The sequence below is a fragment of the Scyliorhinus torazame genome, chromosome 13 (genome assembly GCF_047496885.1).
Source record: "Scyliorhinus torazame isolate Kashiwa2021f chromosome 13, sScyTor2.1, whole genome shotgun sequence".
In the NCBI taxonomy this organism is placed as follows: Eukaryota; Metazoa; Chordata; class Chondrichthyes; order Carcharhiniformes; family Scyliorhinidae; genus Scyliorhinus; species Scyliorhinus torazame.
The window spans coordinates 185,427,682-185,440,397 of NC_092719.1; the positions used below are offsets into that span (position 1 = coordinate 185,427,682).

General features: G+C 51.9%; 1 protein-coding gene across 2 annotated transcripts in view; it reads right to left on the reverse strand.

Annotated features, from left to right (window-relative positions):
- LOC140388420 (uncharacterized) overlaps window positions 1–3,019 on the reverse strand; it is a 43,324-nt gene extending 40,305 nt beyond the window's left edge. For both annotated transcript variants that reach the window (XR_011934182.1, XM_072472560.1), the window contains exon 1: window positions 2,333–3,019. Coding sequence is in view for 1 of the 2 variants with exons in the window: in XM_072472560.1 (XP_072328661.1) it covers window positions 2,333–3,019 (687 nt within the window). In the remaining variant the exon portion in view is untranslated. The remainder of the gene's footprint in view (window positions 1–2,332) is intronic.
- Between the last annotated feature and the right edge of the window lie 9,697 nt (window positions 3,020–12,716).

Below are 12,716 nucleotides of genomic sequence, written 5' to 3' on the forward strand. Positions count from 1 at the left end.
AACAAGGAAACAACTGAACGATCCAGAAAACTGACATGTACAGGAGGAATCCAATGCACAAAGTTCTGTATCGTATTGACTTGCAATGTTCATGTCTTGCTATGCGAGCTTCTTTTTCTTTTTGTAGTGGGGGGGGGGTTCTGTTTGTATGGTTGAAAATTTTTTTGAAAAATTCTTAATAAATATATATTTTTTTAAAAAGAATCTTCAGGGATTGGAGAACAGTACAGCCAGCAATGATTGTCAGTTACAGGGGGATGAGTGCTGTGGAAATCCAACGAAACATAGATTTCAACTGGATTACAATTGTTAAAGGAGAGGTGGGAAATTATATATAAATAAGTAAAAGGTACTAGGCACTGGTCAACACCATAAGATGGTAGAGGTCTCAGAAAGAAAAGCTAATCAGAAAACTAGGGCAGCACGGCGGCGCAGTGGTTATCACAGCTGCCTCACGCCGCCGAGGTCCCAGGTTCGATCCCGGCTCTGGGTCACTGACTGTGTGGAGTTTGCACATTCTCCCGTATTTGCATGGGTATCGGCCTCACAACCCAAAGATGTGCAGGCTAGGTGGATTGGCCTCGCTAAATTGCCCCTTAATTGGAAAAAATTAATTGGGTACTCTAAATTTTGTTTTTTTTAAACTAGCGAGGACAACCAGGAACAAAGATATAGGATGCAGGGCACAAAGATTAAAATCACTGGTAACTCTGCTCAGGAAAATAACTTGTGTGTGTCAGAATTATAATACTTACAAGATGGAGAGCTGTTTGCCTGGAGTTATATCAAGACAGCAATTGAAAATCATTTAAATTAGACAAGTGAAGGTGCAAGGAGGACAGGAAGTAAACAAGCTCCTGAATGAGGTACACTTTAGGGTACAAGGTAATCAAGCAGGAAATAATGCAAACTAACATGATCTGGAGACCGGTTATAAGGACAATGAGGAATATGAGAGGCAGAAAGTCTATTAAATGAATGCTCGAAATTCAAATAAGATGCCAGAACTGTTGTGGCATTTGGGAACTACAATATGCTGGATAGATGAGTAAAATGTGCCTAAACCCCGAGATTACTGTAGAGTGCTTGGAAGGTGAGGGCGGCACGGTAGCACAGTGGTTAGCACTGTTGCTTCACAGCGCCAGGGTCCCAGATTCGATTCCTGGCTTGGATCACTGTCTGTGTGGAGTCTGCACGTTCTCCCTGCGTGAATTTCCTTCGGGTGTTCCGATTTCCTCCCACAAGTCCCGAAAGATGTGCTTGTTAGGTGAATTGGGCATTCTGAATTCTCCCTGTATACTCAAACTGGTACTGGAATGTGGCGACTTGGGGCTTTTCACAGTAACTTCATTGTAGTGTTAATTTAAGCCGACTTGTGACAATAATAAAGATTATTAGATTATTAGATTCTATATGTCAGTTACACATTGGTGGCAAAAGATACCTTTAAATTGAGCTGAGTGGAGCTGGAGAGGACAGGTCTAATTCGGAAACGATATCACTAAAATTCTTCTTCAAACAAGTTGATCAAACTTGCGGAATAAACCTACAAATGAAGAGCGCAATGGTACAGTGGTTAGCACTGCTGTGTCACGGTGCCAGGGACCGGGGTCTGATTCCGACCTCGGGTGGCTGTCTGTGTGGAGTTTGCATATTCTCTCCATGTCGGCGTGGGTTTCCTCCGGGTGCTCCAGTTTTCTCTCACATCCAAAGATGTGCGGGTTAGATGGATATTGGCCTTGCTAAATTGCTTCTTAGTGTCCAAAGGTTATGTGGGTGGTGGTGGTGGGGGGGGGGGGGGGGGGGGGGATAGGAATTGGTGCTCTTTCGGAGGGTTGGTGCAGACTCGATGGGCTGAATGACCTCCTTCTGCAACTGTGAGGTTCTATGAAAGTCGTGGAGGCCAAATACTGGGATCGTTTAAGAATCAATTGAATGTTACACTGGGGGACTTCAGGAGCTGCTTGGTTTGGTGAATTCTGCATATGCAATTGTGCTGAAATAAAAACAGACAGGGCTGGGAAAATTCAGCAGGCCTGGCAGCATGTGTGGAGAGAGACAGACAGATTCCAGTCTGCTTTGCAATTATGCAGCTATGTGAATACTGTTATTGCTAGAAAGCCACGCCGCACACACTTATAAGTTTAAAAAACACGTACTTCAAAACTTGTAATGTACAATAGCAATGATAAATGTAACAATGAACCCATACACGGGGGCAGTACAGTGAATAGCAGCTGTTCTGTAGATTGGATTGGCAGCTTTCACTTCTTACCCTGTGCTGGGCCCAGTGTGCACTGTTACATGTTCCACTTAGTTCTCTGCCACTTACTTTAAATATCAGTTCCTGAGATGATTGTTTCAATTCCTCCAATTGTTCCACTTTGGTTTTGCAGTCAGAGAGCACTCTGATCAGAGCAAAGTTACTTCTTACTTCCTTCTCCAACTCTTCAACTCTGCCTGTTTGCTGCCGGCTCCGTTTCCTTTCAGTCTCCAGCTCCAGTTGCAGCAACTCCACCTGACAGTTGGAACAATTTAACTTGTCAGTCAGCAGTTTGACTTCAGCCTGGCCGGATGCATATTTAACCCGAATGGTCTTTGTTTCCTTTGCAAGTTGCTCAGTTGTCGGGTTGGAAGGACCGGGGGCAGCCTCACTCCCTGGGGGTTCCTGGCCTTGGCTCTCTGCACCGACCCCGTCTGCCTCGCCTGACTTCAAGCAATGGACATCGGCATTAATCTCACCTCCTGCTGGGCTCGTCCTGCCCACGGACTCTTGGGGAAGTCCTTCACATCCCCTCCCTCCACCTTCAGCATCTGTCTCCGCCGATTCGCTGCCCCCAGGGGCAGGGGCTGTGACTCCCACTTTGGGAGCATCAACATTGAGCAGGAGGAGCTCGCTGCCTTCTGCTGTCTCTGCCTCTTGCAGGATGCTGGCAGGCGGCAGGGCTTCTTGGACATGCAGCGAGGAGAGTTCCCCTTCCTCCTGGGCCTCTTCCCCGGGGTATAGTCCACGCTCCATTCCCTTAAGCAGCTCGTTCAGTCCAGGGCAAGTCTCCCCGCTGAAAGTGCAGTTATTTCTCCTCCCCAGCCCCTCCTGTTTGAGGAATGAGCTGCGACTGCTGCCCACACGTTTTCCCAGCTCCCACCCACCCGATCTGCTCTTCCCATTCTCTCAATCCCCCCCCCCACCCCGGGGTCAAAAGTTTATCTGAACTCAATTTCTCGCCAAGGAGGCTTCCTGAAGCAGCTTGGTCCCTTTTGCAAGCTCCCCACACATCGCCTATTTTGCAACCCAACCCTCAAGTACAAAAATATTCTGATCCCAGCAGAACGTCGGGGTAGACAATGGATTGTCAGCAAAAGATCATTTTCAGAAGGGTTCAATTACAGGCTTCCAGCGGTGAGTAATAATCTGGCATTCGGCAATTAGAGATCATTGTGTCAACAGCCTCTGTTGCGTCTTCCATTACATTTATCATCATTTAAGATATTGGAAGGACACAAAAAGAATGCCAAACATTACCGAGGAGTGTCTCCTCTACAAATTTAATTTCAACAATTTCTAACAGGACTAGACATCGTAGATACAGGAAGGGTGTTCCCGATGATGGGGGGTGTCCAGAACCAGGGGTCACAGTCTGAGGATACGGGGTAATCCATTTAGGACAGAGATGTGGAGACATTTCTTCACCCAGAGAGTGGTCGGCCTGTGGAATTGGTTGCCACTGAATGCAGTTGAGGTCAAAACATTGTATGTTTTCAAGGAGTTAGATATGGCTCTTGGGGCTAAAGGGATCAAAAGATAAAGAGGGAACAGGTTACTGAGTTGGATGATCAGCTATGATCCTAATCATAGAATCAAAGAATTTATGCATGGCAGAGCAGGCTCGAAGGGCCGAGTGGCCTCCTCCTGTGCCTATTTTCTATGTTTCTAAATGAGGCTATCACTTGGCTTCAGGAATCTGTATTGGCTAAATAAATAATAAGGTAATGTAATTATGATTTCAAAGCAAAATTTCAGATAAGAATGTTCATAAGCTGGTAGGATCCACAATAAACTGGTTAGTATAGAACAGTACAGCGCAGTACAGGCCCTTTGGCCAACGATGTTGTGCCGACCATTTATCCTAATCTAAGATAACCTAACCTAACCTCATTTTCTGCTGTCCATGTGCCTGTCCAAGAGTCGCTTAAATGTCACTAATGATTGACTCCACCATCTCCCCTGGCAGTGCATTCCATGCACCCACAACTCTCTGTATAAAGAACCTACCTCTGACATCTCCCCTATACCTTCCTCCAATCACCTTAAAATTATGTCCCCTTGTGTCATGTGACAGTACCTTTAAGAAATGGGTGTTTATAAATGGGTGGGTATATACATATCTGTAGTGAGAGTACCTTTAAGAAGTGGGTGTTTATTACTGCAGTGATGTGGAACTTCCGGGTGTGGCTATGCAGAGCTAGGTCGCATCTTCGGTAGCTCCCGCTTGGAACGGACTTTTGGGCTCTTTACAGGGCCCCCATGGCATTTGTTTGACATTTCCCGGTGTGGGAAGAAGATTGCAACATTCCCCCGACAGTGTCCCCCAGGAATGGTATGTCTCTTGGTTACCAGACCCGGCAGAAACAGTAAAAAGATTTGCCTGTAACTGCAGGATAAACAGAGCCTCTTCCAGCATGCAGGCGGGGGAAGGGCAAGCTTAAAGCTGCAAGCTGACTTGAGGGCCTTTATTAAAGGTGAATTCTAGCAGCAGAGGGAACAACTGTGAAAAGATCTACCAAGGCCACTGAAGAAGCGGGGACGAGGCTTCCGGTGGCAGCCATTGAGGAGTAGGTCGCGCATTCGGCAGCTCCCGTCTGGAACGGACTCTCAGACCTTTTTCAGGCGTTTCCACAGACTTTTTGGGGCAGATTGGTGAGGCGAACACTGCCAAAAGGATTCCCTCTCGAGACTTCCGGTTGTGGCTATGCGGAGCTAAGTCGCACATTCGGCGGCTCCCGCAAAAACGGACTTTTGGGCTCTTTTCAGGGACCCCCAAGGGCACTTTTTCGACATTTCCCGGTGTGGGAAGGAGTTAATAATAGCCCCCCGTCAGTATATGGCTTTAACTAGGAGCGGGGCAACAAAAAAGGTGGTGGTGGACCAGAAGAAGGGAGGGAAGAAAGACAAAATGGCAGCGGGCGGAGACCAGGCAGCGTGGAGGCAGTGGGCGGAGGAGCAACAGGAGGGTATCCAGGGCTGCCTCAGAGAGATTAAAACAGACCTACAGACCTGCTAGAGCCGATGAAGGCTTCTATTGATAAGCTGCTGGAGACACAGACGGCCCAGGGGGTGGCGATCCGAGAGGCTCGACAAAAGATCTGTGACAATGAGGGCGAGATCTTAGGCCTGGCGGTAAAGGTGGAGGCGCATGAGGCGCTCCACAAGAGATGGCAGGAGCGGTTCGAGGAGATGGAGAATGAGTCGAGGCGGAAGAATGTGCAGATTCTGGGCCTCCTGGAGGGGCTGGTGGGGGCCTATGTGGTCACCATGTTGAACTCGCTGTTGGGAGCGGGGTCCTTCCAGGGGCCCCTGGAGCTGGAAGGGGCCCATAGAGTGTTGGCGAGGAAGCCCAAGGCTAACGAGCCTCCGCGGGCGCCGCTGGTGCGGTTCCATCGGTTCGTTGATTGGGAGTGTGTGCTCAGGTGGGCCAAGAAGGAGAGGAGCAGCAGGTGGGAGAACGCGGATGTTCGGATATATCAGGAATGGAGTGCGGAGGTGGCGAAGAGGAGGGCCGGGTACAATCGAGCGAAGGCGGTGCTGCACAGGAAGGGGTGAAGTTTGGCATGTTGCAGCCAGCGCGACTGTGGGTTACCTACAAGGACCGGCACCATTATTTTGAGTCTCCGGAGGAGGCGTGGGCCTTTGTTCAGGCCGAGAAGCTGGACACAGAATGAGAGTCGGGATGGGCGATTGGGGACTGCAGTGGATATGTTATGCCTATTTTTGGTTCGGTTGGGGGGGGGGGCCTTTGCATTGTTTTGTGTTTCTTTTTCGGGTTGGGGAGGGTGGATGGGGCGGGTTGGGCACTGTATTGGTTGGTGGCGGGGCCTGGTAGGTGGAGAGCGCGGGCTTTTTTCCCGCGCCGAAGACTTGGGGGCGCGGGGCCGGGACGGGGAAGCGAGGATTGTTTCCCGCGCTTAGAACGGAGGGGGCCGGGGCGGGCCTGTGGATGGGGAGCGGGAGAAGAGGGTGTGCCACACAATGGGAGGAGTCGAAGGGGAGGCGGTAGTGGCCGGGGTCAGCAGGAGTCAGCTGACTTGCGGAAGTGCAATGTGGGGAGTAAACCAGCTAGGATGGGTTCTACCTAGCCGGGGGGGTGGGGGGGGGGATCGAGTTGCTGCTGCTAAGGTCAAGGAGGAGCTGGAGCGAGTGCGGGGGGGGGGGGGGGGGGAGTCGAGATGGGGGTATGCCGCTGTGGGGAACGGGCCGGGTGTGGGGTGCGGGCGCGTGCCTGGCCAAGGAGGGGTCATGGCTAGTCGGCGGGGGAGGGGGGGCGGGTAGCCCCCTGATCCGGCTGATAACCTGGAATGTAAGGGGACTGAATAGGCCGGTTAAGCGGGCCCGCGTGTTCGCGCACCTGAAGGGGCTCAAGGCGGATGTGGTCATGCTCCAGGAGACACACCTGAAGGTGGCAGACCAGGTAAGACTGAGGAAAGGGTGGGTAGGTCAGGTGTTTCATTCGGGGCTAGATGCCAAAAATCAAGGGGTGGCGATCTTGGTGGGAAAGAAGGTGTCATTCGAGGCGTCGAGCATTGTGGCAGATAATGGCGGTGGGTACATAATGGTAAGTGGTAAGTTGCAGGGAGAGAGGGTGGTATTGGTCAATGTGTATACTCCGAACTGGGACGATGCGGGTTTTATGCGGCGTATGTTGGGTCGGATCCCAGACTTAGAAGTGGGGGACCTGATAATGGGGGGAGACTTTAACATGGTGTTGCTCCAGGTCTAGGACGGGTAGGAAGCCGGCGGCGGCTAGAGTGTTATAGAACATAGAACATAGAACGATACAGCGCAGTACAGGCCCTTCGGCCCACGATGTTGCACCGAAACAAAAGCCATCTAACCTACACTATGCCATTATCATCCATATGCTTATCCAATAAACTTTTAAATGCCCTCAATGTTGGCGAGTTCACTACTGTTGCAGGTAGGGCATTCCACGGCCTCACCACTCTTTGCGTAAAGAACCTACCTCTGACCTCTGTCCTATATCTATTACCCCTCAGTTTAAAGCTATGTCCCCCTCGTGCTAGCCATTTCCATCCGCGGGAGAAGGCTCTCACTGTCCACCCTATCTAACCCCCTGATCATTTTGTATGCATCTATTAAGTCTCCTCTTAACCTTCTTCTCTCTAATGAAAACAACCTCAAGTCCATCAGCCTTTCCTCATAAGATTTTCCCTCCATACCAGGCAACATCCTGGTAAATCTCCTCTGCACCTCTCCTCTGCACCTGCTCCAAAGCTTCCACGTCCTTCCTATAATGCGGTGACGAGAACTGTACGCAATACTCCAAATGCGGCCGTACCAGAGTTTTGTACAGCTGCAACATGACCTCCTGACTCCGGAACTCAATCCCTCTACCAATAAAGGCCAACACTCCATAGGCCTTCTTCACAACCCTATCAACCTGGGTGGCAACTTTCAGAGATCTATGTACATGGACAGCTAGATCCCTCTGCTCATCCACACTTCCAAGAACTTTACCATTAGCCAAATATTCCGCATTCCTGTTATTCCTTCCAAAGTGAATCACCTCCCACTTCTCTACATTAAACTCCATTTGCCACCTCTCAGCCCAGCTCTGCAGCTTATCTATGTCCCTCTGTAACCTGCTACATCCTTCCGCACTGTCGACAACACCACCGAATTTAGTGTTGTCTGCAAATTTACTCACCCACCCTTCTGCGCCCTCCTCTAGGTCATTGATAAAAATGACAAACAGCAACGGCCCCAGAACAGATCCTTGTGGTACGCCACTTGTAACTGAACTCCATTCTGAACATTTCCCATCAACCACCACCCTCTGTCTTCTTTCAGCCAGACAATTTCTGATCCACATCTCTAAATCATCCTCAATCCCCATCCTCCGTATTTTCTGCAATAGCCTACCGTGGGGAACCTTATCAAACGCTTTACTGAAATCCATATACACCACATCAACTGCTCTACCCTCGTCTACCTGTTCAGTCACCTTCTCAAAGAAATCGATAAGGTTTGTGAGGCATGACCTACCCTTCACAAAGCCATGCTGACTATCCCTGATCATATTATTCCTATCTAGATGATTATAAATCTTGTCTCTTATAATCCCCTCCAAGACTTTACCCACAACAGACGTGAGGCTCACCGGTCTATAGTTGCCAGGGTTGTCTCTACTCCCCTTTTTGAACAAATGGACCACATTTGCTATCCTCCAGTCCTCTGGCACTATTCCTGTAGCCAATGATGACATAAAAATCAAAGCCAAAGGCCCAGCAATCTCTTCCCTGGCTTCCCAGAGAATCCTAGGATAAATCCCATCAGGCCCCAGGGACTTATCTATTTTCAGCCTGTCCAGAATTGCCAACACCTCTTCCCTACGTACCTCAATGCCATCTATTCTAATAGCCTGGGTCTCAGCATTCTCCTCCACAACATTATCTTTTTCCTGAGTGAATACTGACGAAAAATATTCATTTAGTATCTCGCCTATCCTTAGTAGTATCAATCCTTCTCTGAGCTTACTCCAACACCTAAACCCCGGAACCTGCAACATCCATTCCTGTCCCTGCTCTATCCATGTCTCCGAAATGGCCACAACATCGAAGTCCCAGGTACCAACCCATGCTGCCAGTTCCCCTACCTTATTTCGTATACTCCTGGCATTGAAGTAGACACACTTCAAACCACCTACCTGAACACTGGCCCCCTCCTGCGAAGTCAAATCTGTGCTCCTGACCTCTATACTCTCATTCTCTCGTACCCTAAAACTACAATCCAGGTTCCCATGCCCCTGCTGCATTAGTTTAAACCCCCCCAAAGAGCACTAACAAATCTCCCCCCCAGGATATTTGTGCCCCTCAGGTTCAGATGTAGACCATCCTGTCTGTAGAGGTCCCACCTTCCCCAGAAAGAGCCCCAGTTATCCAGAAATCTGAATCCCTCCCGCCTGCACCATCCCTGTAGCCACGTGTTTAATTGCTCTCTCTCCCTATTCCTCATCTCACTATCACGTGGCTCGGGCAACAACCCAGAGATAACAACTCTGTTTGTTCTCGTTCTGAGCTTCCATCCTAGCTCCCTGAAAGCCTGCCTGACATCCTTGTCCCCTTTCCTACCTATGTCGTTAGTGCCAATGTGGACCACGACTTGGGGCTGCTCCCCCTCCCCCTTAAGGACCCGGAAAACACGATCCGAGACATCACGTACCCTTGCACCTGGGAGGCAACATACCAAACGTGAGTCTCTCTCGCTCCCACAAAATCTCCTATCTGTGCCCCTGACTATCGAGTCCCCAATTACTAATGCTCTGCTCCTCTCCCCCCTTCCCTTCTGAGCAACAGGGACAGACTCCGTGCCAGAGGCCCGTACCCCATGGCTTATGGGGATTTATGGACCAAATGGGAGGGGTGGACCCTTGGAGATTTGCAAGGACGGGGGCTTGTGAATTTTCATTCTTCTCACATGTCCATAAGGCTTATTCTCGAATCGACTTTTTCATTTTGAGTAGGGCGCTGATAACGAGAGTAGAGGATACCGAGTATTCGGCAATAGCCATTTCGGACCACGCCCCGCATTGGGTGGACTTGGAGATGGGGGAGGAGAGGGACCAGCGCCCGCTGTGGCGCTTGGAGGTGGGGCTGTTGACGGACGAGGAGGTGAGCGAGCCGGTCCGAGGAAGTATAGAGAGGTACTTGGAGACCAACGACAATGGGGAGGTCCGAGTGGGGATGGTATGGGAGGCACGGAAGGCGGTGGTGAGGGGAGAGCTGATCTCCATTAGGGCCCACAAGGAGCAGAGGGGGAGGGAGAGCCTGGTGGGGGAGATGGTGAGCGTAGACAGGAGGTATGCGGCAGAGCCGGAGGAAGGATTGTTGAGGAAGAGGCGCAGCCTCCAGGCCGAATTCGACCTGGTGACCACCAGGAAGGCGGAGGTGCAGTGGAGGAAGGCCCAGGAGGCGGTCTACGAGTATGGGGAAAAGGCAAGCCGGATGCTGGCGCATCAGCTTCGGAAGCATGACTCAGCTAGGGAGATCGGGGGAGTTAAGGACAGAGGAGGGAGCGTGGTGCGGAGTGGGGTTGGCATCAATGGGGTCTTCAGGGACTTCTACGGGGAATTGTACCGATCCAAGCCCCCACGGGAGGAGGGAGGGATGGGTCGTTTCCTGGACCAATTGAGGTTTCCAAAGGTGACGAGGGACTGGTGGCGGGACTGTGGGCCCCGATTGGGCTGGAGGAGCTGATCAAAGGGATAGGAAGCATGCAGGCGGGAAGGCACCGGGGCCGGACGGTTTCCCGGTCGAGTTCTATAAAAAATATATGGACCTGTTGGGCCCGCAGTTAGTTAGGACCTTTAATGAGGCAAGGGAGGGGGGGGCTTTACCCCCGACGATGTCCCGGGCACTGATCTCCTTGATCCTGAAGCGGGACAAGGATCCCCTGCAATGTGGGTCTTACAGACCGATTTCCTTGTTAAATGTAGATGCCAAGGTGCTGGCGAAGGTCTTAGACACGAGGATTGAGGATTGTGTGCCACAGATCATCCATGAAGACCAGACGGGGTTTGTGAAGGGGAGACAGTTGAACGCGAATGTGCGGAGGCTTTTGAACGTTATCATGATGCCGGCGAGGGAGGGAGAGGCGGAGATAGTGGTGGCGATGGACGCTGAGAAAGCCTTCGTTAGGGTAGAGTAGGGGTACCTGTGGGAGGTGCTGAAGAGGTTCGGATTTGGGGAGGGGTTTGTCAGGTGGGTTAGGCTGTTGTATGAGGTCCCGAAGGTGAGTGTGGCCACAAATAGGAGGAGGTCCGAGTACTTTCGGTTGCACCGAGGGACGAGACAGGGGTGTCCCCTGTCCCCCCTGCTCTTCGCACTGGCGATTGAACCCCTGGCTATGGCACTGAAAGATTCGAGGAACTGGAGGGGGTTGGTGCGGGGTGGGGAGGAGCATAGGGTGTCGCTTTATGCGGACGCCCTGCTGCTGTATGTGGCGGACCCGGTGGGAGGAATGCCAGAGGTAATGAGGATCCTTATGGAATTCGGGAACTTTTCGGGGTACAAGCTCAATATGGGGAAGAGCGAGCTGTTCGTAGTTCAGCTAGGGGACCAGGAGATGGGGATTGGCGAGCTCCCACTAAAAAGGGCAGAGAGGAGCTTCAGATATTTTGGGGTCCAGGTGGCCCGGGGCTGGGGGGCCCTGCATAGGCTTAACTTTACAAGGCTGGTGGAGCAAATGGAGGAGGAGGTGGGACGCGTTGCCGCTGTCCTTGGCGGGTAGGGTGCAGTCAATCAAAATGACGGTGCTCCCAAGGTTTTTGATCATGTTCCAGTGCCTCCCCGTGTTTATTCCGAAGGCTTTTTTCAGGCGGGTTAACAGGAGTATAATGGGGTTTTTGTCGGCGAGAGGGACTCCGAGGGTGAGAAGGGTGTTCCTGGAGCGGAGTAGAGATAGGGGGGGGGCTGGCGCTGCCCAACCTCTGTGGGTACTACTGGGCCGCCAATGTGACAATGGTGCGCAAGTGGGTGATGGAGGGGGAGGGGGCTGCATGGAAGAGGCTGGAGACGGCGTCCTGTGTGGGTATGAGTCTGGGGGCACTGGCAACGGCACCGCTGCCGCTCCCTCCAAGGAGGTATACCACGAGCCCGGTGGTGGTGGCAGCCCTCAAAATTTTGGGGCAGTGGAGGCGGCATTGGGGGGGAAGTTGGGGCCTCGGCGTGGACCCCATTACGGGGGAACCACCGGTTTGCCCCAGGAAGGACAAGTGGAGGGTTTTCGGGGTGGCACACGGCAGGGATACGAAAGTTGGGGGACCTGTTTGTGGACGGGAAGTTCGCGAGCTTGGGTGAGCTGGAGGAGAAGTACGGGCTCCCCCCAGGGAACACCTTCAGGTACTTACAGGTAAGGGCGATTGCCAGACGGCAGGTGGTGGAATTCCTGCGGCTACTGCCACACACAGTACAGGACAGGGTGCTCTCGGGGGGATGGGTGGGAGTGGGGAAGATCTCGGAAACTTACCAGGTGATGCAGGAGGAGGAGGAGGCCTCGGTGGTGGATTTGAAAGGTAAGTGGGAGGAGGAGTTGGGAGAGGAGATCGAAGAGGGGACGTGGGCAGATGCCCTAGGGAGGGTGAATTCTTCCTCTTCGTGCGCGAGGCTCAGCCTCATACAGTTTAAGGTGCTGCACAGGGCACACATGACCGGGACACGGATTACCGTTTTTTTGGGGGTGAGGACAGGTGTGTTAGGTGCTCAGGGAGCCCAGCAAACCACACCCATATGTTCTGGGCATGCCCAGCGCTGGAGGAATTTTGGAAGGGCATAGCGAGGACGGTGTCGAGGGTGGTCTGATCCAGGGTCAAACTGGGCTGGGGGCTTGCAATATTTGGGGTGGCAGAGGAGCCGGGAGTGCAGGAGGTGAAAGAGGCCGGAATTTTAGCCTTTGCGTCCCTGGTAGCCCGGCGAAGGATTCT